Source organism: Hyaena hyaena, unplaced genomic scaffold (genome assembly GCF_003009895.1).
Source record: "Hyaena hyaena isolate Hyena2069 unplaced genomic scaffold, ASM300989v1 scaffold_151, whole genome shotgun sequence".
Classification (NCBI taxonomy): domain Eukaryota; kingdom Metazoa; phylum Chordata; class Mammalia; order Carnivora; family Hyaenidae; genus Hyaena; species Hyaena hyaena.
Window position 1 is genome coordinate 2933564 of NW_024080783.1, and position 26531 is coordinate 2960094.

The following is a 26531-nucleotide window of genomic DNA, read 5'->3' on the forward strand; positions in this document are numbered from 1 at the left end:
AACTAAACTTTTTTTGTATGTGGGATGTCCTCTTTTTGTACTAATGAAATACAGACTGGATAATGGACTGCCATAAACTAACACCCAGATAAGACTGATAGACATGATTTGCAGGTTTTCTTACTTACCATGAATTCATGTTCCTTATTTCTAGCTATGCAAGAAGAGGCCTTGAAGCTGGTGTTGCTAGCATTAGAAGATGGTTCTGCTCTCTCAAGGAAAGTACTGGTACTTTTTGTTGTTCAAAGACTAGAACCAAGATTTCCTCAGGCATCAAAAACAAGTATTGGTCATGTTGTGCAACTACTGTACCGAGCTTCATGTTTTAAGGTAAATAGCAAGCAACCTTCTAGATATTGCATGCCTATGTGTGAGACAGAGGCTTTCTAGAATGGTCTAGAGGTTCCAGAAATGCTGAATGCTAACAAAAGTTCAAAAGAAACTTTGTTTTCCTTCTGCACTGTTTGCATGTGTTGCTACCTGTTGGGAAAAAACATGTGAAGGTGTCAGAAACACAAACCAGCATAAGGAGACATTTTGGTAAACTTAATTCTCGGGATAGTGAAAGGAGACTAAAGAAGCCTTATTCAAATGAATTTACCATCTTAAAAGGGAAAATTATATAACAGTATATAAAAGTTGGTAAATGTTTCAACTTCCCAGTATTTTATCTTATTCCCTCTTGTAATTAGATTATGGTCTTTAATCTGAAAATGGCCTATAATGTTGCCTTCAGGACAAGAGAGTGAAAAGTTGAGGTACTTGCCCCACTCTGCATTTAGATGATGTCGTGTTTGTGTGTTTTGTCTTGTTGGAGAAGACAGAAGACAAACTGAGGGCTGATGGGAGTGGGGGAGAGAGGAAGGGGGGTGATGGGCATGAGGAAGGGCACTTGTTGGGATGAGCACTGGGTGTTATATGTAACCAACTTGACAATAAACTATTTAAGAAAAATAAAATAAGTAAATATTCAACTGTCCAGTATAGTAGTCATTAGCCACAAGTATCTAATGAAGACTTGATATGTGGCTATTACAAACTGAGATGTTAGAAGTGTAAAATAAATAGTTGACTTTGAAAAACTTAGTATAAAAAATGTAAAGTTGCTAATTTTATATGTACATGTTGAAATTACAATATTGTGAATACAGTGGGTTAATAAAATATATTACTGGAAAAAAAAAAGAAGAACCCCAAGATATTTAGAAATGTAGTTTTGTTGTCTTATAGACTTTGGGTGGTCACAGGTACTGGGAGAAGTGGAAAGTGGGCTGAATTCTTAAAAATCTCTTCATGTTACAAGAGATTAGGTTGCTGGCTGGCTCTTGAGAAAGGCCCAGAGACTTGGAACTGGAAAGGCCCATTGGCTTCTATGAAAGTAAAACATCAAAATTTGAAGCCAATGCTCATTGAGGCTGTTTTGCTGGTTTTAATAGCCCAAGAGTGAAAACAGTAGAAATAGAAAAAAAAATTATGGAAGACTGCTTAGTTTGAAATAGCAAGTAATTACTGATGAAAATACGTTCAAGTGACCTCACTTATCTCCACTAATGAGGCTTGGACATTGTCTGCCTGATAGTTACAGTGCTTGATTTTGTGCCCTTAGGATAACAATAGAAATAAATCTCTGGTTCCTCAAACATTATGTTTTTGGCTAAGCAACCACATTACAGAGATCATTTGTCATCCTAATGTGACTAACTGGGTTCTCACACTCTATTCCTGATTTAATGTGGGTTCTCACACTCTATTCCTGATTTAATGTGGGTTTTTTTCCCCCTCATAGGTATCATACTGATTTGTGGTATATGACAGTCCTACATCTACAGTTGCTGCTAATAACTGACATTTGAGTAACACTAGTGATTATTGAATCACACTAGTGAAAGTGATTTCAATTTATTCTCTCATTTCATCCTCACTGCCCTGTAGTTTAACATGTTAAAGCAGTGTTTGGATTAATTAAAGGGTATCAGGCTGACTTAACTGCCAAAAGACCTCTTTTGGGTGTCATTTACTCTAGTAAAGTCCCCTAACTGGTTTACAGAACCACCCTAACCAAGGTTAATACAATAGATGATGAATTTTATTAATTCGTAATGAGAAGTGCAACTTTTATATGACTTAAATGATCATATTGTAGATTCTGTCCTGCAGAAGAGTATCAAACCTTTGGTTCCTTAGCATGGAGTCAGAACAAGGGGAGTTAATGATTCTAATGTGTGATGCAATGGTTTCCAACTAAAGGTGAGCATCAGGATTATCTGTGGAGTTTTTAAAAGTATACCCATCCCCAGATACTCTGATTTGGTATACCTGATGTGGGATTTGAACATTCATAGATACTTTTTAATTATGTGGTCTTCCAAGTCGGAAATTGTGATTACCTGAAATTCTGTTTTTTAATACTTCCCAGGTGATTTTGATGCATATTAGTAAGAACTTTAATATGACCAGGCTCTATTAGCCACCTGTCTCCATTTTTACTGCTCAGATGGATAGAAACTTTTGCTGCCTAAGAGGCACCCTGTACCTGGTACATGGTTATTTGGAAGAGTGCTACCATCCTCTGGTTCTTGGGTTTCTTTTTACTGTTTTTTAGGTTGGTAATCCTTTTGTTTCCTCAGTGTTTCTTTAAAGGTTGGGTAAAATATAGATTTTTGTGACTTCTAAGTTATATACTCTATTATACCTATGATTGTGTTGATTAGAATTGTGGGTATCCCAAACTTTTCTCTCCTTTTTTTTATTGTAGTTTATTGCCAAGTTGGTTTCCATATAACACCCACCCGGTGCTCATCCCAACAAGTGCCTTCCTCCATGCCCATCACCCATTTTCTCCTCTCCCCCACCCCACATCAACCCTCAGTTTGTTCTCAGTATTTAGTAAGAGTCTCTTATGGTTTGCTTTCCTCCCTCTCATTAATTATTATTTATTGTTAATTATTTTTCCCCTTCCCCTCCCCTATGGTCCTCTGTTAAGTTTCTCCTGTTCCACATATGAGTGAAAACATATGATATCTGTCTTTCTCTGCCTGACTTATTTCACTCAGCATAACACCCTCGAGTTCCATCCACATTGCTACAAATGGCCGGATTTCATTCTTTCTCATTGCCATGTAGTATTCCATTGTATAGTTAAACTACATCTTCTTGATCCATTCATCAGTTGGTGGACATTTAGGCTCTTTCCATGAATTGGCTATTGTTGAAAGTGCTGCTATGAACATTGGGGTACATGTGCCCCTGTGCATCAGCACTCCTGTATCCCTTGTATCCCAAACTTTTCTATAATGTATTTATATATTCCCACAGAGAATTGTGAACTGATGCTAATAACTCTCAGATGGTAACATAATTTTCCCATCTTCATGTTCTTGGAGTCATATTATTGCTGCCTCATGCCAATAGAACAATAGGAATAACCAGTGGTCTGAGGAAGTTTTCATTTTACCAATGAGAAAATCATGATTTTGAACAGTTTGTTTTGTTTCAGAATCTGTACTAGTCCCAGGTCTTCTGAATCCTAGCCAAGTTTCAAATTTCATTGTGTAGTCATTTATTGTGGAAATTGTCTAGTCATATACCTACATGTTTGGATAATTAGTATCAGTAGGATATATGAAACTCTGTAAACTTTTGAATTTATGCTTTTTAAATCGCTTAGGTCAGGTATAAATTAAAGCTGTATGATTGTTTTTGTGGTGATAGAAAATTTCTAATATAGGTCTACCCGTTGACCGGAGTGAATTATCATTCATTTGCTTAAAAGTCCTCCATGACTTCCCATTCCTTTCAGGATAATATACAAATTTCTCACTGTATTTTATAAGGCCTCTGTGATTCTTCTCCAGCCTGTATCTTAGCCTTTCTCTGTGCTCTGCCTTTCATTTTTCTATTTTACCACTTGCTATCATTCTAGGATTCTATTTCTCAAGTGGAAATTCCTGTTCATTCTTCAAGACTCATTTCATTCAGCATTCAGGTGGGGGAAACCTTCTCTGTTGCTCCTTCCTTCTCCCACCAATCAGATTGAATTGCTTTTCCTTTGTATTGCCATGGAGCATTATAATAGCACATGTACTACAATTTTCTGTTTACAAGTGTTTTCTCTATTAGTTGCTGAGCTCATTGAAGGAAGGCGAAACTATGTCCTGGGTTATGTAAGTTCTGCTTTGTTCCAAAAAGAATTTGTGATAAGGACATTATCTTCTTTGCACTTTCTTTTGAGTGGTATCTGATTCATAATAGGTGCCCCCAGTCAAATCCTCCCCCAAAAAGAATTGATTGGAGAAGGGGAGGAGAGCAGACCAATTCTGATGTTTGTTTTTTTCCCTCCTTTTTTTTTTTTTTTTTAAGGTTACCAAAAGGGATGAAGACTCTTCCCTGATGCAGCTAAAAGAGGAATTTCGGAGTTACGAAGCGTTACGCAGAGAACATGATGCCCAAATTGTTCATATTGCTATGGAAGCAGGACTCCGCATTTCACCTGAGCAGTGGTCCTCACTTCTGTATGGTGACTTGGCACATAAATCACACATGCAGTCTATCATTGATAAGGTTTGTGAAATTAGTAATGTATATTATAGATGGTTGCTGTTCCATTGAAGAGCACTGCAGTCTTCTGAAGGAACTAAAGAGACAACTAGTTAGAGATTCATATGTTTTTAAATATTAGCCTTTTTTTTTTTAATCTGTTTATTTTGAGAGAGAGGGTGCATGTGGGGAGGGGCACAGAGAGGGGGAGAGAGAATCCCAAGCAGGCTCCATACTGTCAGCCTGTAACCCAACTCAGGGCTTGAATTCATGAACCATGAGATCATAACCCAAGCCACAATCAAGAGCCGATGCTTAACCAACTGAGCTACCCAGGCGCCTCACATATTAGCTCTTTAAATTGTTTTATCTTTATTTCTTTTTATAATTTTTCAAATAAACTTCCAAACTTTTCAAAATAAATGAAGGAAGCCTATAGGGAAGCAAATATAGGATATTAGCATAAAAGCAGCTGACTTACAAAGTCTGTTATTTGCCTGCATTCAGACCCCAGAGAGCTAATACAGCTTATAAATAAGTTTTCTAAGTGTCTAATGATGAAATTCATAGGGCAGATTCTGAGGTGAAAATTTCATTCATCAGTGATACTCCTATGGAATCTGAAGACACTTGAAAACCTGTTTAGTATGTTGGCTAAATGAAGCATTCAAATATAAATTTGTCATAAGAACCAGAATAAAAGCTGTTCTGTTTTTTGTTTGTTAGCTGCAGTCTCCAGAATCATTTGCAAAGAGTGTCCAGGAATTGACAATTGTTTTGCAACGAACAGGTGACCCAGCTAACTTAAATAGACTGAGGCCTCATTTAGAGCTTCTTGCAAACATAGACCCTAACCCAGGTATGTGGAAAAATACTCGCTTTATACTTTTACCATCTTTGAGGTAAACAACACAAGAGAGTTACTGCTAACAAACTCTTCCCGTTACCTTGGTGGCTTATTTTAGATGCTGTTTCACCAACTTGGGAGCAGCTAGAAAATGCAATGGTAGCTGTTAAAACAGTGGTTCATGGCCTTGTGGACTTCATACAAAATTACAGTAGAAAAGGCCATGAGACACCTCAGGTAAGCAAGCATATTCATTGCACTTCTGACTGCTTTTATCCCTAACGGGTTCATTGTGAACAACTTGAACAAGGTTAATGGACTTCTTATGTGACTCTTCTGTTTCTCTTATCTCTGTTCTTTTAGGAGAAACTCAAGTTTTAGTACATCTGATAAGTAGTTCATAGCATAGCACCCAAATGTTTTTGACCAAGTATAGATCATCGATTCCTTCCAGGCGTTTTGTCTAATTCTTTTCTAATGTAGGAAAATTGTCACTTTTTTCTCCATTGCTCTCATACAAATGAATTTCTATTTGTAAATGTGTGGAATTTGAATTTTTAAAGTATTTGCAATATACTTGAGAAGGAATTGTTTAAGGTATAATCTAATAATGATGTCCATTTATTACATTACTGTGAGTCAGTTCCTGTGTTCAGTATTTTACATACATTACTTCTAATCTTCACAGCAAGATAATTGCTGTTCCCAAGAAATTTAAAGAGCTTAAATAACATATCTAAGGCCATTGTGGCAATAAGTGACAGAGCTGAGATCAAATCTTCTCCAAAGTGATCTTTCCACTCTTCTACGCTTATTCTACTAGAAAACATTATAATATTCAAATGTTAACTGGAAGAGAAATGTTTTCTCTTTTTATTTATTTATTTTTAAATTTTTTTAATGTTAATTTATTTTTGAGAGATAGAGAAAAAACATGAGCAAGGGGCGGGGGCAGAGAGACAGGGAGACACACAATCTGAAGCAAGCTCCAGGCTCTGAACTGTCAGCACAGAGCCCAATGCAAGACTTGAATCCATGAACCGTGAGATCATGACCTGAGCCGAAGTCAGATGTTTAACTGACTGAGCCAGCCAGGCACCCCTATCTTTTTTCTTTTCTTAAGTTTATTTATTTTTGAGAGAGCAAGTGAGAGTGTTTGTGTGGGGGACGGACAGAGAGAGAATCACAAGCAGCCTCCACTCTGTCAGCACGGAGCCCATTGTGGGGCTCCATCCCACAAACTGTATCATGACCTGAGCTAAAATCAAGAGTCGGGACACTTAACCAACTGAGCTACCTAGATACGCTGATAAATGTTTCATCTTATTAAGGTCACAGAAATAACAATGGCATCTTAAATCTTGATGCAAGTATAGCAGATATGATGAGGTTTTTATATTTGCCTTACTGTTTTTGTGAATTTAAGTGGCTCTGAGCCTAAAGAGAGTGTGGTACTCTCAAGCTGATAAATAAATTGGTTTCATAAATTTTCACTCTCAAGGGAAATTATATTCTATCCTTTCTGGGAAAGTTTAAATGGACAAAACTTATGGCTTTTTTTTTTTTTTTAAGTTTATTTATTTATTTTGAGAGGGAGGAGGGGCAGAGAGACAGGAAGAAAGAGAATCCCAAGCAGGCTCTGTGTAGCTCAAACTTACAAACTGTGAGATTGTGACCTGAGTGAAATCAGGAGTTGGATGCTTAACTGACTGAGCCACCCAGGTGCCCTGCTTTTAAATTGCTTGTTTTGTACCACAATTTTAAGACAGAAATTAATTGATGAGAAAATTTTTTATTTTTGTGGTCATTGTGTTGTCTGTCAAATAAACAGACATAACATCTGAACCAGTTTCAGATAGTCCTCAGAAAGAATGTCTGAAATACCAATATAAAATTGTACTGTGTGATGTGTAATAGGAAACAGTGGAATGGCAGTTGTTTTCAGCACAAGAATTACGTTTCTGATGTGAAAAAGAGTTAAAGGGGTAATCTGAAATCCCAAGAGTCCTCACTTTTCCACACATTGTTTTTCTGTTTTGTAGCCTCAACCAAACAGCAAATACAAGACTAGCATGTGTCGAGATCTGCGTCAGCAAGGAGGGTGTCCCCGAGGAACAAATTGTACTTTTGCCCATTCTCAGGAAGAGCTTGAAAAGTAAGTTACAGAATTGTTTTTCATATGGGTTTAATTTTGGGTCATTATGAAAGTGTTGTATGTAGTCTCAAAGTTTCTGGTGAGTTTCAAAGATGTGATTAAGTTCATATTGTAGACTTCTTTATATTGCAAGATAATCTTTTGAAACTCTACCTTCTCGCTTCTGGAAACAAGATTAAAATAAATGACTTACAGCTTTATTTAAGGGTCATACTTCTAACCATTATATAGCTAGAATCCATGTTTTTGCTAAGCACCTGCACAGAACAAAAGTACCCCTCTGCAATCTTACTTGGTCAGGTTCAGTTGAAGATAAAATCCCAGGTAAAACAGTACTACAGATACATTTACTGCAGATACATTTTCTTTATATGGCTTTTGGCCTTTTTAATGTTCTTTTTTCTTCATCTTCATTTCTCTGTCCTCTGGGTAATCCTTCTTTTTTCCGTCCATTTATCCACACATAGAAGTAAATTAATATAAGCTATATTATATACTGTCCAAGATTTTGTTTTTTTAATCAAAACATTCATCATTGAGATCTTGCCAAAAAATTGATTCCAGCCTTTCTTTTGAATACCTGGCCTATGTATCAACTCTTAATAGACCTCTCCCTTTTGTTTTTAGACACTTTATTTTTTTTATTTTTTATATTTTAAGTAGGCTTCACACCCAGCAAGGAGCCCAACATGGGGCTTCAACTCACGACCCTGAGATTAAGAGCTGAATTGAGATCAAGAGCTGGATGTTTAACAGACTGAGCCACCCAGGCACCTCGTTTTAAACTTCAAACTCAGATTGAACTTATTTTCTTCTCCCATACATCCTCTCCCACCTTCCATTCTGCTATCCTCCAGTGTACTTTGTCCAGTCAGTTAAATACCACGTTAAAGGAATCGTCTTTGTTACCATTCCCTCATCTGCTTATCTTAGTCACCAAGGTAGTTCAGTATCTTTGTTTCTCAACTCTTCTTTCCAGCCTTATAGTCCAAGCTATCATCCCCTTTTCTCAATCCACTGTTGCTTCCTAGTCATCTTACAGTTATTGTTGCCCACCCCCAATACCATTATTCCCTACAAAACAGGGAGAACATTATATATAAGGCTCATTGCAGATAATGAGAAACAGGTAGTTTCTCATTTATCCTGTGGATAAAGTTATAAAATCTAGATTTGGATTCAGCATCATCTGTGTACCTACCTTTCTGATCTCATCTCACAGTGCTCCTGAATTGTATTCTACACTCAGGCCACGCTTATCTTCTGTCATTGCCTCGAATGCACCATTCTTTTTCCTATCTCAGGTCTTCTACATAATGCTTTTCCTTCTGGCCTTGCCTTTGGAACTTTTCTTTTGCCTACCTTACCCTTCACTTTTTCAGTGGTATCCTCCCAATATTGCATACTAAACTAGGTTCCTCTTTGTCCTGCCAATCAAAATTATGATTAACTTACTGTAAGTTATAGTGAATGGCAAACTTAAAAAAAATTTTTTTTTACATTTATTTATTTTTGAAAGGCAGAGAGAGTGTGAACAGGGGAGGAGCAGAGAGAGAAGGAGACACAGAATCTGAAGCAGGCTCCAGGCTCTGAGCAAGCTGTCAGCACAGAGCCCGACGCAGGGGGGTTCGAACCCATGAACCGTGAGATCATGACTTGAGCCCAAGTCAAACGCTCAACCAACTGAACCACCCAGACGCCCCTGGATGGCAAACTTTTATGTAAAGGTCCAGGAAGTAAATAGTTTCACTTTGGTGGGTCATACGGTGATTTCTGTCACAACCACTCAATTCTGCCATTGTAGCAAAAAAAGCCACCATTGTGCATAGAACAGACATGGGCCGGGCACCTGGGTGGCTCAGGCGGTTAAGTGTCCGACTTTGGCTCAGGTCATGATCTCACGGTTTGTGGGTTCAAGCCCCACATCGGGGTCTGTGCTGGCAGCTAGCTCAGAGCTTGGAACCTGCTTCAGATTCTGTATCTCCCCCCCTCTCTGACCCTCCCCTGCTCATGCTGTCTCTCTCTCTCTCAGAAATAAATAAAAAACATTAAAAAATTAAAAAAATAAAATAAAACAGGCATGGCTATATCCTTTACTTATAACAAACAGGCAACTTTGGCCCCTGCTCTGTTTACTGTCTGCCTTACTGTGGAGTAAGCTCCATGGCCTGCATTTATCTTGTTTTTTACGGACTCCTCTCCTCAGTTGCTAGCACTGGGTCCTGTACAATAATGAGCTCCATAGCAGCAGCAACATGATAGAAGATATGTGTGTGTGCGTTAAAAAGAAGAGTAGAAACATGCTTCTCTTCTCTGTTTTTCCCTCCTACTGAAACAGCCTGGTGAGGCTACAGGGTTGCTAAGACATAAAAATGCTGTTTGCCCCCAGTCTAAGGAGTTCTCTCTACAGAGTTTTACTTCAGGATGAGTTTTGAGACTTTAGGAAATCTATTGAGCTTGCCCATACCTGAAATAGAGCTTCTTAGCTAAAGTATAACATTTTTGGGGACTTTGCTTGGAAGTACTTAGACTTAAAAAAGTCACAGGAGGGGTACATGGTGGCTTAGTCACTTAAGCATCCAGCTCTTGATTTCAGCTTAGATCATGATCTCACAGTTCTTGAGTTCGAGCTCTGCATTGGAGCCTGCTTGGGACTCTCTCATTCCGTCTTTCTCTGCCCCTCGCTACTTGGACTTGCGCGCGTGCTCTCTCTCTCTCTCTCTCTCAAAAATAAATATTTAAAAAAAAGTTTATTCAAAAAAAAAAAGAGAGAAACTATGATTTCATTGTCTTTGCACCTATAACTGGTACCCCAGCTGAAAATCCATTTTGCCTCCTGTATCTTCAAGCTTGCTTTCTACTCTCCATCTCTTGTGCCTACTTTAGAATTTTATTACCTCTTGCCTGAAATTATAATATTAATAGTAAAAAAAATTATGAACAAATTAATTGGTCACATTTTGTGTCAGGTACTATTTTTAGTGTTTCACATGTATTTACCTAGTTTATCAATTTTTTTTTTTTTTTTTTTTTTTAGTTTTAACCCTTAAGCTTTATAAAAGTGGAATTAATCAAAGGGCAAGGGTCAGGACAATCATTCTCCAACACTTCTCTTGTAAACTCACATTTTAGATCCTTTGGAGTAGAACAAGGTCTTCACTGTTGACAGGGTTACTACTGAGTTGCAGGAGTTCTCTCCCATGTTTTTGCACTGTGTTCCCCCATTCAATCTTAACTGCCACAACCAGACAGAAAGTGCGAGGACACTTTTTTCTTGCATCTCTACCTGAAACCTTAGCAGCAGATGGGAACTAGTTTATCAATTAGTACTCTTCAGGCCTTTTACCTGGCACCTCCTTATGTTCAGCCTGTCTATTTCATTGCTACCGAGATTTTCTTTTACAGGTAATTATCTAAGCATGTCCATGTCTGCTTTAAATTCTTAATTGGTTCCTCAGTGTAGCAAAGGATCTAGTCCTAGTCTTAACTTTCTAGCCGTACTCCACCTTTTGTAGTCTTTTTTTTTTTTTTTTTAAGGTACATCTAGTTAATCCCTGTTTACCACTGCACAAATTCTTCCATTCTTCTTTCCCTTGTACATGTTGTTCCTCTGTATCATATGCTTATCTCTTCTCTGTTTGGAGAGCTGCTGTTCATAGTCCTACTCAGATGTCCTCTTCCTTTTGAGGACTTCTCTAACTTCCCAGCCAGTGTGAGTTGCTTCCTTGACTGAGCTGTTATTGTGCTCTGTACATGGTCACTTGATAATGTCCAGTTCTCTTGTCATGTTGCAGTTATTAATTTGCATGTGTTTATTTTCACCGGACTTCATTTATCTTATGAGTAATTCATCTTGATATTTTTTGCACTTAGTAGGTGTCTGATGTAAATTTAACATATTTATGTTGAAAGAACAAATAATCTACAATTCATTTTTCCAACCAGCTTCACATTCTCTGTTACTGTTTGAAAACAGAAGAAGAAAAATCAGTGATACAAAGGATTAAGAAAGTGAGATGTCACTATCCTATTGATCAAAAAAATACTTTGTTGCTACCTATCTTTGAGCTTTTTGAGGGTGGATCCTTTGCCTTAGTTCACATAATACACCAGGAGCGCAGCAAACATTTATTTTACTTAAATTAATTAACTCCAGCCTGTTTTCTCTAGTCTGCATTTCTCTAACCAGACTAAATGTAAATGCCTAGTAGTTTCTCCTAAGATAAATATTTAGGTGAATATATTTGAGAATGTAGAATATTAGAATCCTGTTTCTAAGAATTGCTGCATTCTGGAGAATGACAAAAGCCTGTAATCAACCAGCTCAACAAACATTTATAAATATGATTGTTAAGTGCTGGGTACTATTTTGAGGTGCTTCTGTTGGGGAAAGAGGCACAGTAAACATGTAAACACAACTTCAGTTAGTGATAAAATGCTATAAAGAAAATCTGAGGTGGAAACGAGCTTGACATGCTTGGGAACTGGAAACAAGACCAGTGTGTTTGGAAGATGAAGAATGACAGGGATGATGAAAGATAAAGCTAGAGAGGCAGGCAGGGACCACATCACACTGGCTTTGTGGACCCTGGCAAGGAATTTGGAAGACATAATTGGGCTTTATTCAAATGCAATGATGAGATTTTTTAATCTTATTTATTTATTTAAGCTGCATGCCCAGCATGGTTTAGAACTCACAACCCTGAGATCAAGAGTCATGCTCCACTGACTGAGCCAGTCAGGCATCCCGCAACAATGAAATTTTAACTTTGTCTTAGAAATGTCACCTGAGAGTCTGCATGGCTAGAGACCAATGAAACTACTACAGTGGTTCAGGTACAAGATTGGTAGCTTGGTGCTAGAACTGTAGTAATGGAAATGATGAAAAGTGTTCAGATTTGGAGTATATTTTGGGAGTAAAGCTGACAGAAATGATAGGTTGAATATGGACTATAAAGAAAAGGGAAGAATCAAGAATGACTCTAAGGTTTGGGACCTGTGTAACCAAGTAGTATTTTATTTTTTTATTTTTTTTTTTTTTGTAATTAATATTCTTGATTAGGTTCTTCTTTTTTTTTTTTTTTTTTATTTTTTATTTATTTCTAGGAGAGAGTGAGAGACAGCGTGAGCAGGGGAGGGTCAGAGAGAGAGGGAGTCACAGACTGAAACAGGCTCCAGGCTCTGAGCTGGCAGTCAGCACAGAGCCCGATGCGGGGCTCGAACCCACGAACCGCGAGATCATGACCTAAGCAAAAGTCGGACGCTTAACCGACTAAGCCACCCAGGCGCCCCCCAAGTAGTATTTTAATTTAGATGGGAAATGCTTTTTGTAGGTAGAAAATCAGTACTTAGTTCTCTTGGCCATAGGAAGTTAGAGGCTTACTTCCCATTCACGCAGCAAATATTTATTAAACACAATGTGGACCAGGTACTGTATTATGTGCTGAAAATAGAGAGGTGAGTCAGAAAAGCAAAAATAGTTGCTCTCATGGGGCTTACTTTTAGTAGAGGAGATTGACATAAAGCAAATAAATAGAAACCATAATATCTGGTACTGATTTGTGCTATGAAGGAAAATAACACAAGATATGGAGAAAGAATGGTTGGGAAAGGGGAGATATTTTAGATAAGGTTGTCTGGGAAGGGATATCAGAGGCTATGAAATGTAAGCAGACACCTGAATAAAGTGATAGTGCACTAGAATAAAAAAGATAATTACAGGAGTGAAGTCTTTGGAAAGGCAAATGGGCTTGGGACCTGGGACACAAGTGGGGAGATTGGCCCTCATTAAAACCCAAGTGGCAGGATTAGGAGCAGGAGCTCTTTATCTCTTTTTAGGAGGAGTATATAGTTACAGTTCAGGAAGCTTCCTGGAATTGGTGGTGAAAGAAGTAATTTTCCTCTGGCTTCGTCTGTTTTCTCTGTCAAGTGGGAGGCAATATCATCAGCTGTGGAGGGGCTGTGGCGAGTGGAGGTGGAAAGGATGTTAGAGATGGGAAAGGGAATTTAGTAGAGAAGTGTATTAATGTATTGCTTGGCCATTTTAAATAATTGATCAGAATTTTGAAGAGAATCTAGAGAGCATGATTGCATGGTTTTTTCCACCAACGTTCAGCTGCCTGGGAGCAGGCAGAGAATAAGAGAATACATGAAGAACTGGATTAGGGTTTTACCAGGTGAGTTCAACACAGGGGGTGGCCCAAGGGAGTTGAGGGTATTTCTAAGGGAGGGATGAATGGTGGAGAGTGGATTCTAAGCTGGGTAAGGCAGGGAGTGAGGACTTGAGGGAGCTCAAAAGGTGATTTTATTATTTTTTTTAAATGTTTTGTTGTTGTTTTTCTGAGAGAGAGACAGCATGAGCAGGGGAGGGTCGGAGGGAAAGGGAGATACAGAATCTGAAACAGGCTCCAGGCTCTGAGCTCTCAGCACAGAGCCTGACACGGGGCTTGAACCCATAAACCATGAGATCATGACCTGAGCCTAAGGCGGACGCTTAACTGACTGAGCCACCCAGGCGCCCCTCAAAAGTTGATTTTAAAAGAATAGTAAGTAATTGGCATTTTTAAATGTGAGGTCTAGATTTGAAGTCCAAGTTTTGAGCTGCTTAGATGCTAGGAACCCAGTATGTATCCCTACTTGCCACTTATTTTACCTCTCTTAGTTAAGGTTTTACTTCTTATAACTCCTTATCTTTAAAGGTACTTGCAATTAAAACCTTATTTTTTGCCTCCCAGAGTAATCTGAAGCATAGTTGAGATTTGTCCTTTGAGGATGGAAAGCAAAGAGCAGCTGGGTATTTTGTACAAGAACCTTTGAGGTGAAAAATGAAGAGCAGGTTTTAGAGAGCATGTTGAAAAAAACACAGACCCCTCCATACCACCAAACTCCCTTTCTAAAATATAGGTCTACTCATACCCCACCTTCTTAAAGAAGTCATCAGTGGCTCCCCAGAATCTCTTAAGATGATGTATGTAAACTGACCATAACCTGTCATCTTTTTTTAACTTCGTGTTCGCTCACTTCACCCTCAGCCAGTCTGATCTGATCTGGGGACACTTTTCTTTTATTGAGCTCCACCTGCCTCTATCTGTGTGTTTGTGTGTATGTGAGAGAGAGGGAGAGAGGGAGAGGGAGGGCAATAGAGGGGAGGGAGGCAGGGAGAAGAGCAGGATTGAATAATGAGGTTTTTATAGATACTGAGGGACTAAAAGGGAGGCTGTTGTGAAGGGATTGCTCATCACTAACACTATTTATATTTAATTACCATATGTTTGATTATGTATAACATTAATATCAGATTAATTTGGGCATATGTAATTATGACTTCAAATGTGTGTAGACTTTTTTGTTCATGTAACAGTTGTTCACAACTTTAAAGTATTAAAGGGAAGCTTGACTTAGGACTGCATTATAATGAAGTTTTTCTTGTAAAAGTGGAAATAGATTGTCTTAAATGGAGTTCAAGATCAAATTGCTTGATGTATTAGAAGTGTTATATCTGACCACCATAAATAAAGTTTTTAAGTAAGTTTTTAATCCAAATACTTTTTATATTAGATATAAATTAATCTGGTGTAGTGTTTAAGAATGAATTTTGGTTTTGTAATTTTTTTAATTTATATAATGCTCTAACAGTTTGGTAACAACAGAATTTTGCTAACTCTTGCCTACCTTTCCTCTTGATTCTACATTCCTAAATAAATTTGTTACGGTTCCTTTCATTTTTTTTAGTGTACTTTTTATTCCAATTATATAAAATTTTCAAAAGGATCTCTTCCCATTCACTCAACAGGCTTCTTTGGATACATGTGTAGTTGTTTGCTATATTAATTACATGTCTGTATATACTTGTATACTTGTGTGTGAGAGAGAGAGAGAGAGAGATTTTCATGTGGCATCTATCACAGCAGAGTTTGGTGTAGACTGTATTTGATATTTAGCTGATGAAATTTTTTTTCAAAGCTGTTTCCTCCTATTTAAGTCTTTTCCCGTTGTCTTTTTCCCCGCCTTCGGGGTAAATTTAGTGAAAAATTCACCAATATATGTTGATTGTTTTTGAAACAGGTATCGATTAAGGAACAAAAAGATCAATGCAACTGTAAGAACATTTCCTCTTCTAAATAAAGTTGGTGTAAACAACACTGTCACAACCACAGCCGGAAATGTCATTTCTGTCATAGGAAGTACTGAAACAACGGGGAAAATTGTTCCAAGTACAAATGGAATTTCAAATACAGAAAACAGTGTTTCCCAGCTAATCCCACGTAGTACTGACAATACGTTAAGAGCTCTGGAGACTGTGAAGAAAGTGGGGAAGGTTGGCACTAATGGTCAGAATGCTACTGGGCCTTCTGCAGAATCTGTAACTGAAAAGTAAGTATTTGGTAAAAATGGTTACTGAGAGTTACTCAGCTTTTTGAGAAATACCTGAGTATTTTAATTTATCCTAAGAAAAAGGAACTAATTAGAATTTTTATGCAGGATTTTCACATAACAGAAAAAGCACTGAATCCCCCAAAATTTGAGTTCTAGTCCTGGCTCTGCAATTGAACAGCTCTGTGACCTTAGAAAGTCAATTCAGCTCTGGGTTTTGTTTTCCTTGTGTAAACTGAAGAGTTTGGACCAGCATTGGGTTTTTTCCACACTTAGATCTTTGAACTTTACTAACTTTAGGATCTAGTCAAGAGAATTGCCAGGAAGGGGCTAGAAACCTCAGCAAGGTGAGAAGCTAAGCCCCCAGCCTCTGCTTCACTCAGAATAGTCTACAGTATATTCTATAATGATGAATGATGTGTAGTAGCTAAGAGGGGGGCTCTTGGAAGGCAAACTCTCTGGGTTCAAATTCTGGCTCACTGTTTTCTATCTGTTTGATCTTGGCCAGTTAATCTGCCACCCTCAGTGTACTCATCCATAAAATTCATACAGTAATAGTAACTACTACATATGTTGATTGTGCAGATTAAGTGAATCACTGTTGCAGTGTGCGTTGAACAGTACCTGCTGAATAGCACTTAATAAATATCTGTTGTTGTTATCATTACCAATATTTTTGGGTTTCAGTATAAAAAAGGGTTTTGGTTCTTAAAAAAAAAAAGTTTTAAAACTTTCTGACAATCTGAGTTAAATAGAGCATGTTTAGATTTTGTTGCCCTTAAGTAGCCATTTAGTGTTTATTATATGCCTTCTAGGAAAAAGTATTATACTAGACACACAGTAAACTGCTAGTGATTTCATACAATAAACAGTGGATAAGTAAGCAATTATATTCTTTATTTCTGTAGGTAGCATATGATAGGGGAATTTATTTATTAGAGAATCCTTACGGTTTTCCCTGGGAGAGAATTTTAGAAATGACATATCAGAGAACATTGTCTAGTTAGCAAAATGGTATTTGAGCATTCATTCTGAGCTATGTTCTTGGCACACCTGAAAGTACAGGAGATGTGTAAGGTCTCTCTTCCTTTAAGAAACTTACGAGAGTATAATTGTAGAGACAGCATATACACAAATGAAGCAATATTGGAGTTGGATGAAAGAACAAGAATATTTTATATTGCTGGGAAAAATATGATGGATTTCAGAAAAAGAAACAGCATAATATGGGTCAAGTTTGTTGGTAATTATTTGGAATACTGAAGAAACCAGCCTTTTAGAACTGAAAGTTTATGTTAGGAACTGGTTAAAATAAGATTAGATAGGTAGGTTGGCACCAGATTATGGAGACTTTGTGTTACATATATGTTTAGAAAATGAGCTTTTGAAGGGTTTTAGCAAGGTAACATAGAACTGTTTTTTATATATATATAAGGAGTGAAGTATGAATTCATAACTACAATGTGGATGAAACTCGAAAATTATGTTAAGTGAAAGAAGCTAGATAAAAAAGGCCATATATTAGAGTTCTGTTTATGTCAGTACCCAGAATAGGCAAATCCATCGAGACAGAAAGTAGATGAGTAGTTGTCAGGGACTGTGGAGTGATTGCTAGTGAGGAGAGATTTCTCTCAGGGCTGAGGAAGAATGAGTCCGTGATGATGGTTGTTGCACAACCTTGTGAATATACCAAAAATCACTGAACTGTACACCTTAAAAAGTAAACCCTATCTCAGTTTCTTAAAAAATAGACTAAGGGAAAAACTTGAAAAAATAATTTAAATAAATCATTTATTTATTCATTCAAAAATTATGGATCTTCAAAGTGCCCAACACCAGCCAGTTAGTAGAGGTAATGAAAATGAACTAAATTAATACTACTCCCTACCTCTAAGGATCTGACAGTGTGGTTTGCAGGTAGATGTAAACAGATATCATATAATATATTCTGATAGGTACTATAATGGAGTGGTGTTCCATGTGTTATTGGAACACAAAAAATAATAATATTCTGTAGAGAGTTATTACGGAAGACTCCTTAGAGGTAAGGTGAGCTCAGGAGGACCTGAGCTAGTTCCAAAAGTATGGATAGTTGGGAAGGAAGGACCTCCTCAGGACAGGAAGCAGCCCTAGCAAAATCAGGTAGATGGAAGAGGGATGCTGCAAAGGAGAGCCTGGAATCCTGAGAGCCACATAGGCTACAGCTGTAGTAATCTAGCTGTGTGTCGGGAATGTGGCTAAAGGTTAGCTTTTTCCTTAAGTCTGATTTTTGTGGATAGCTTGCATGATCTCATGAGGCTATAAATCTTGTTATGAATTTTGATGCCTCCTTGCTGACACATCTAAAAATTTGCCTTTTTTTTTAATGTTTGTTTATTTTTGAGAAAGTGTGAGCAGGGAAGGAGCAGAGAGAGGGGGACAGATTATCTGAAGTGGGGGGCTCTGCTGACAGCAGACAGTCATGTGGGGCTCAAACTCATAAACCACAAGATCATGACCTGAGCCGAAGTCAGATGCTTTACTGACTGAGCCACCCAGGTGCCCCCTAAAATTTGCCATTTCAAAGTACTTACTCAAATTTTATAGTATATAACATTTTTATATGAAAGGACCAGATAATCTATGTAAAGCATGTAGCATAGAGCCTGGAATGTGCTCAGTAATTGTAATTGCCAGATAAGAGTTATATTACTGTTACAAGGAAATCCTAATTGTTTTCCTTGTTGCCTAAAGGAATAAGCATAGCCCTAAAATATTTTAAACTGTAAGTCAGTAAATTTGTATCTGCTATTATTACCCACAGTTCCTTAGTTATTTCCATTTTACACATAGAAGTAAACATCTGCTAGACTAATCTGTGCTAGACTTAAAAGCAGCCCATACTCCTTGTTTATATTCTAGCTTTAAAAGGGTTTCTCTAGTTTGAGAAAAACCCATCTACTTGGGATGCAGCATACTGAATTCCTGCATCATTAACAAGTTCCTTTACTGGAGTTATCACAAGGCTAAGCTCTGCCAAAGTTTGACTTCTCAATAGGGCATAAGAAAGGCATGGTGAGATCCTCTGGAGCTGATTGCCTGGTGACTCAACAAAGAAAATCCCTGGTTAGGGGCGCCTGGGTGGCTTAGTCGGTTAAGTGTCCAACTTTCGCTTGGGTCATGATCTCGTGGTTCGTGGGTTCGAGCCCCACATCGGGCTCTGTGCTGACTGCCAGCTCAGAGCCTGAAGCCTGTTTCAGTCTGTGACTCCCTCTCTCTCTGACCCTCCCCTGCTCACGCTGTCTCTCTCTCCCCTAGAAACAAATAAAACATTAAAAAAATTCTTAAAAAAAAAAAAAAAGAAAATCCCTGGTTAACAAGGAGAAAAAGTTTGGTTATTTTCATTACTCATGAATGAGTAACCATATATTGGCATTTCATTCATCCACTTATTATTTACTGGCTACCTATTGTGTGGCAAGAACTATTTCATTTGTTCAATAGATATTTACTGAGTGACTACTGTGTGTCAGGAACTCTTCTAGATGTAACAGTTAACAAAACTCTGGATAGACAGCAGTTAACAAAATGGACAAAAATGGCCTTTCCTCAGGGAGTTTACATTTTAATCTGCCTCTTAGTAGAACAACACTTCTTTTACATGTCTGTCATCTTTGTCCCAGAGAATTCTGGTCAACTACAGTGGGCCCTTGAACGATACAGGGGTTGGGGACACTTTTGACTTCCCCAAAATGTAACTTCTAGTAACCTACTATTGACCAGAGGCCTTCCTGATAACATTATCAGTTAACACATATTCTGTAGGTTGTATGTACTATATACTGTATTCTTGCCATAAAGTTAGCTAGAGAAAAAAAAATGTCATCAAGAAAACACAAGGAGGGGCACCTGGCTGGTTCAGTCAGTAGAGCATGCGACTCTTGATCTTGGGGATGTGAGTTCGAGCCTCAGGTTGGGGGTTGAGTTTACTTGAAAAAATAAATAAAAGGTATTTTAAAAAAGAAAATACAGTTACAGTACTATTCATTGAACAAAGAGTGCATGTAAGTGGACCTGTGCAGTGCAAACCTGTGTTGTTAAGGGTTAACTGTAGTCTACCAGAATTCTCTGGTAAATAGGAATTATTAAATAGCATTTTAAAAAAATTTTTTTTAGTGTTTTATTTATTTCTGAGAGAGAGAGACAGCGTAAGCAGGAGAGGGTCAGAGAGAGAGGGAGATACAGAATCTGAAACAGGCTCCAGGCTCTGAGCTGTCAGCACTGAGCCCAACGCGGGGCTCAAACCCACGAACCGTGGAACATGACCTGAGCCGAAGTCGGACACTTAACCAGACTGAGCCACCCAGGTGCCCCAAATAGCATTTTTTAAAAATGTTTTTAATGTTTATTTCTGAGAGAGGAAGACAGAGCATGTGGGGGGGGAGGGGGCAGAGAGAGACAGAGACAGAATCTGAAGCAGGCTCCAGGCCCTGAGCTGTTAGCACAGAGCCCAACACAGGGCTTGAACCCACCAGCCATGAGATCATGACCTGAGCTGAAGTAGGATGCTCAATTGGCTGAACCACCCAGGTGCCCCTGAATGGGATTTTTTTTTTTTAATTTCCACTAGGAAAAATCTTTGTTTATAGAATGATTAAAAAGGGATTGATGGAACATATTAGTGCCTGAACTTTGTTTTCATTTCTTTTTCCCCTCACCAGAATATGAGATCTGTTACTATGATCCTGTGAATTAGCAGAGTAAGGTAGCAGTGAAATTCATTGCCTTATTTGTCACTATGGAAATGTCTAAAGTTTTCTCTATTAGTGGTTTCACTATATAATTTTATGAAGAATTTTACTGAGGAAGACAGCAGTTATAGACGTAATTTGTTCTTTGTTCTTGATAAATTATCTCTGCAGTAAAATTGGCTCTCCACCCAAGACTCCTGTAAGTAATGTCGTGGCTACCTCAGCTGGGCCTTCTAATGTTGGAACAGAGCTGAATTCTGTGCCTCCAAAATCCAGCCCATTTATAACTAGAGTACCAGTATATCCTCAGCATTCTGAAAACATTCAGTATTTTCAAGATCCAAGGACTCAGATACCCTTCGAAGTCCCACAGTACCCCCAGACAGGTAAGTAATTTTAGACAATTCTAAGAAAAAAAAAAAAAAACTAATATAACATTTATTGTTATACATAAGTGACTCATTTATATCTATCTAAAATATCTATGTTAAGAAACTAATCCTTTAAACCATATGACCCTTAAGTTTTCTTCCTGCCCTATGAATTGGGGCCAGTAGTTTTAAGTAGTACCAGTAGTTTTAAGATTCTCTTTGCTTTACATCAAATATAGTGTCCATGGATGAGCTTCAGGGAGTTCTGTGAATCCTTTGAAATAGTTTGTGGAATGTGTGGTTTATATATACTTATGTATAATTTTGGAAAAACAATACACAACTTACATAGAGTTTGAGAGGGGTTTTTTAACCTCTGCTCCCCCAAAGCTATGACTCAATAATGTAACTGATTACTTAATCCAAAACCTGTGGGAGTAGATGCCCTTCAAGGAAACTTACCAGCCATCTCTCAATAGCTCTGTCTTGTGTTTTTGAGGAGCAGTTTAACATAGTAGTGAACACTAACAATTTTCCTATAGTAGTGTAATTTCTTTCTGAAGCAAAGGTAATTAACGTTCAAAGCTCATTTTCTTTTCCCACATTAAAGGCTGATTTAGAGTTAAATCATTGTAAAATGTTAGATTTTACTAAGATTACATTAAATATTCCTCTTTCTGTTTTTCAAGGATACTACCCACCACCTCCAACGGTACCAGCTGGTGTGGCTCCCTGTGTTCCTCGCTTTGTGAGATCCAATAATGTTCCAGAGTCCTCCCTCCCACCTGCTTCTATGCCATATGCCGATCATTACAGTACATTTTCCCCTCGAGATCGAATGAATTCTTCTCCTTACCAGCCTCCTCCTCCGCAGCCGTATGGACCAGTTCCACCAGTACCTTCTGGAATGTATGCTCCTGTGTACGACAGCAGGCGCATCTGGCGCCCACCTATGTACCAACGAGATGACATTATTAGAAGTAATTCTTTACCTCCAATGGATGTGATGCACTCGTCTGTTTATCAGACATCTTTGCGGGAAAGATATAACTCATTAGATGGGTACTATTCAGTGGCTTGTCAGCCACCAAGTGAGCCAAGGACAAGTGTGCCTTTACCAAGGGTAAGTGACAGTGGAAATACACTACTGTGGCGTAGTGGGTAAAGAGCCCGCTGTCAGAGTTGGTGTCCTACCACCCAGGTATGGGTTTCTAGCTCCTCTACTTAGAAATAGTGTGACTTACAGAAGTTACTTGACTTCTCTATGTCAGGTTTTTCATGTTTGGTGGCAATAATGGTACCTACCTCATAAGGCTGTTGTGAGGATTAAATCAGAAAAACAAAGCCCTTGGAACTGGACCTGATACATATTAATGCTCAATAAATGTTATGCTTGGATAGGAAACTGATGGGAAGGTATAGAGAAATCTCCAAAATGCAAGGACAGGGCCTATTTTCAGTATCCCCACATAGATACAAATGACTTTTCAAAACCAGAAAACGGAGTGCTCACTTGACTAAACATTAACCCTTTCATTTAAATGTGTGGAGAATAGGCTAAGGTGACTTCCCTACTGTATTTTTTTGTCCCAACGATATAATAAACTGTTTACGTTATTTCCACAGAGAATAGATAAATTTATTTACTGCTCCCTAGGTGATTAAGATTGTTTCTTTTATCCCCCCTTAGGAACCTTGTGGTCATTTGAAGACCAGTTGCGAGGAGCAGATAAGAAGAAAGCCAGAGCAGTGGGCACAGTACCACACTCAGAAAGCACCTCTTGTCTCTTCAACTCTTCCTGTGGCAACACAGTCACCAACACCACCTTCTCCTCTATTCAGTGTAGACTTTCGCACTGATGTAAGAAAGGTCTTAATCACTTGATGTTGCAAACATAGGTCAAACACCCGACTTCAGAGCACTCTTTCCAACCAGGATTAACTGTATTGGGTATTTTACAGTGGGTTAGCATGAAGTTGAGTTACATAATTCAGTGAACATTGTGTGATTATCACTAATATTAGGCATTGTGAGACTGAAGACCATTGAGTTTTTACTTAAGACCTTTTTCCACCAAGAATTGAAATTCTCTCCAGCAGTATAGTTCTCATTATTTTTCTATTTCTCAGTAATAAAATTTAGATCTATCATTTATTGAGCACCTACTTGTGCCAGGCACTAAGCATTGCATAATGTTATTTTATTTAATTCTCACAAAAATCTTAGGGGGCAGGTATTAAATCTATGTTTTTTAGGAATTCTACTCAGAGAAATTAAGTAATTTGCCCAGAGTGATAAATTCATCTTGTAAGTAGCTGGAATTTAAATCCTGGTCTAGCAGAAGCATTTCTTCCCTACTTCACAGGAGTTGCAGTAATGCCTACTATTTTATTCGTGCAGTTTTGCATCACTGTTAATTGTCTTTTTGTTACAAAACAAGTTTTTGTACCAGGATCATTTCAGTGTACCCTGTTGTTTTCAGCTCTGTGTGTAGAACAAACGATTATTTTTTTAAATTCCCCTAATTTGGTTTGTTTTCAATTCTTATGGGCTCTAACATAAAAACTTTTAAAAATCTTATTATAAGGGGCACCTGGGTGGCTTAGTCAGTTAAGTGTCCAACTCTTGATTTTGACTCAGGTCATGATCTCAGGGTAATGAGATTGAGCCCTGCATCAGGCTTCATGCTGGGTGTGGAGCCTGTTTAGGATTCTCTCTCATTCTCCCTCTTCCCTCCCCCACTTGCATGCTCACTCTCAAAAAGTTATGAAAACTTTCAAACATACACCAAAGTAGAATCGTATAATAAACGCATGTACCCATCACCCTCAGTTATCTACTCATCCAGTCTTGTTTCATTTGTACCCCCTCTTCCCACTGGATTATTTTGAAATAATTCTAGATAACTTATTTTTTCATCCATGAATATTTCAATAAACCATTGAATTTTTAAACTAAATCCAAATTTCTCATCAAACCGAGACTTCTTCAAAGCAGTTAAACACCTTGACAACAGAGTGAGAGAGTTGCCACTTGCTTGATAGAAAAATGTATTTGTTTTTTTATACTATGCTTTAAGAAATAATTATTTCCCTGGGGAGCCTGGCTCAGTTGGTAGAATATGTGACTCTTGATTTCAGGGTTGTGAGTTCAAATCCCACATTGGGTGTAGTGTTTACTTAAAAAAAAAAAGTATTTCCCTGAGACTCAGATCTACTATTTGCTAGTAATTTGACTTGTAATATGTAATTTCACCTTTTTTGGCATTGGCTTTCTGTATCTGTACAGTTAGTACACTAGATTTAAGTATTTTGACAACTTTTTTCTTCTGATCCTATAATAATTTACAGAGTCCTTTTAAAATTTGTCCGCTTTTTCTTCTAGTTCCAGAGAGCCTTCTTTGAGTTCTTTTTTTAAATTTGATCCTGCATTGTTTATCAGTTATATTCCCATGTTTACATGTTGGTCTTTTCTCAGAATTGTGAACTATTCTAGGACATGGACTGTAGTGTGTGTGTATGTTTTGCTTTTTTTTCATTTTTGGAGTACTTCATACCATGTTAGAGACATGCCGCAAATATTTGTTGATTGGTTTTGATAGTCCAGGGGTTCCTTATGAGTACCGAAAGAGCAAAGTAAAAGGAGAAGTTATTCTGTCTTCAGTAGTAAATAATGTAAATACAAATAGTGTAAGAATTACTTTTTCCATATGGCAGTTTTTTATATTATTGAAAGTTTTTATATTATTTGTTCATTATGAAGTCCTGTGTATTCTATAGTAGTTACTTTGTACTAGTTATAAGTTTGTAAGCCTAACTGTTTTGCACTAATTGACTATGCCTTTTTTCTTTTTTTTTTTTTTTTCTTAATCAGTTCTCTGAGAGTGTGAGTGGTACAAAGTTTGAAGAAGATCATCTTTCTCATTATTCTCCTTGGTCTTGTGGCACCATAGGCTCCTGTATAAATGCCATCGATTCAGAGCCCAGAGATGTAATTGCTAATTCAAATGCTGTATTAATGGTATGATTTGGGCGACTGGGGGGATATCATGCATGTTGACTCAAGTTTTAGAATGATTGAATGCTTTCATCTTCATATTATTGCTATATAACTCCTCTGTAAACAGCAGAGTTATATTTAGGTAAGTCTGAAACAAATTGCATTTAATGCTTAAATTATTTGAGCTAGTTTGGTGGTTTAAGAGGGATGTTGGATTATCACCGAGATGTATTGCTGGTGTTAAATTTACCAGAAAATTTGATCACATGTCTTTTGAAAGCATGTACCTGTATTACTAGCTGAAGTAATTGCCAACCATTCTTTTATTGATTTCCTTTGATTTATGCAGGACCTGGATAGTGGAGATGTTAAGAGAAGAGTGCATTTATTTGAAACTCAGAGAAGGACAAAAGAAGAAGACCCAATAATTCCATTCAGTGATGGACCTATCATCTCAAAATGGGGTGCAATTTCCAGATCTTCACGCACAGGTTACCATACCACAGATCCTGTCCAGGCCACTGCTTCCCAAGGAAGTGCCACTAAGCCTATCAGTGTATCAGGTAATCCCCATAACTAATACTTCACCTGCTGTGTTCTAACACTGTACCTTTTAATCCTCATTTGTGAGGTACGCCACATTTCCCTCTATTTAACAATCACAGGAGCTCAGAATTAAATGGTTTAGCCAAAAGAACATGGCTGGTTAGATAAAATATGGATCTTTTTTAAAAAGTGTATGTTCACATTTATATACTGATTTTTTTCTTTTCTGATCATTGTTTCTTTCTACATTTCTGTAGATTATGTTCCTTATGTCAATGCTGTCGATTCAAGGTGGAGTTCGTATGGTAATGAGGCCACGTCATCAGCACACTATATTGAACGGTAATGTTACTCTTCTTTTGGATTCTCTATTTTCAGACTTGTATGTGTCCTCAAGAGTACAGATCCTACCCCCAATTATTCTTGAAATGTGCTTTAATGATTTTAGCTGAATAACACATTTCTAAAGAAACATTTGAATGACGACTGAAACCTTCAGAGTTGATCTGTTACAGAAAACGTATATAGTATATGGCCATTACTGCTTTAGTTGCTTCAGCTCTTTCAGTTTTATAACTGTAAATGTATTTCTCTTTAAAGGGACAGATTCATTGTTACTGATTTATCTGGTCATCGAAAGCATTCCAGTACTGGAGACCTTTTGAGCATTGAACTTCAGCAGGTAGTCTCTGTGTCCCTCAGCTTTGAATTCTTAAAATATAGAATGGCAGTTGAAAGCTATGGTTGGAAGCTAACTTTACCTTCCCATCCCTCCTACCCCACTCCCCTCCCCAGGCCAAGAGTAACTCATTGCTTCTTCAGAGGGAAGCCAACGCTCTGGCCATGCAGCAGAAGTGGAATTCCCTGGATGAAGGCCGCCACCTTACCTTAAATCTTCTAAGCAAGGAAATTGAACTGAGAAATGGAGAGGTAAAAAAAACTGAACCTCTCAGCTTCATGCTTAATGTATTTG

General features: G+C 37.8%; 1 protein-coding gene and 1 non-coding gene across 4 annotated transcripts in view; both read left to right on the forward strand.

Moving 5' to 3' along the window:
- RC3H2 (ring finger and CCCH-type domains 2) overlaps window positions 1-26531 on the forward strand; it is a 53810-nt gene that overhangs the window by 20521 nt on the left and 6758 nt on the right. For 2 of the 3 annotated variants that reach the window (XM_039239013.1, XM_039239015.1), the window contains exons 5-18: window positions 155-330; window positions 4360-4560; window positions 5263-5395; window positions 5502-5620; window positions 7426-7538; window positions 15603-15911; window positions 20813-21027; window positions 21702-22135; window positions 22703-22873; window positions 24887-25033; window positions 25362-25575; window positions 25816-25900; window positions 26159-26240; window positions 26354-26488. In XM_039239013.1, coding sequence (XP_039094944.1) covers window positions 155-330; window positions 4360-4560; window positions 5263-5395; window positions 5502-5620; window positions 7426-7538; window positions 15603-15911; window positions 20813-21027; window positions 21702-22135; window positions 22703-22873; window positions 24887-25033; window positions 25362-25575; window positions 25816-25900; window positions 26159-26240; window positions 26354-26488 — 2534 coding nt within the window. The remainder of the gene's footprint in view (window positions 1-154; window positions 331-4359; window positions 4561-5262; window positions 5396-5501; window positions 5621-7425; window positions 7539-15602; window positions 15912-20812; window positions 21028-21701; window positions 22136-22702; window positions 22874-24886; window positions 25034-25361; window positions 25576-25815; window positions 25901-26158; window positions 26241-26353; window positions 26489-26531) is intronic. The other variant, XM_039239014.1, reaches the window with a different exon arrangement.
- On the forward strand, window positions 5069-5176 carry LOC120236329. Its single transcript, XR_005529638.1, has one exon. It is a non-coding gene; the product is annotated as a small nucleolar RNA SNORD90 (small nucleolar RNA).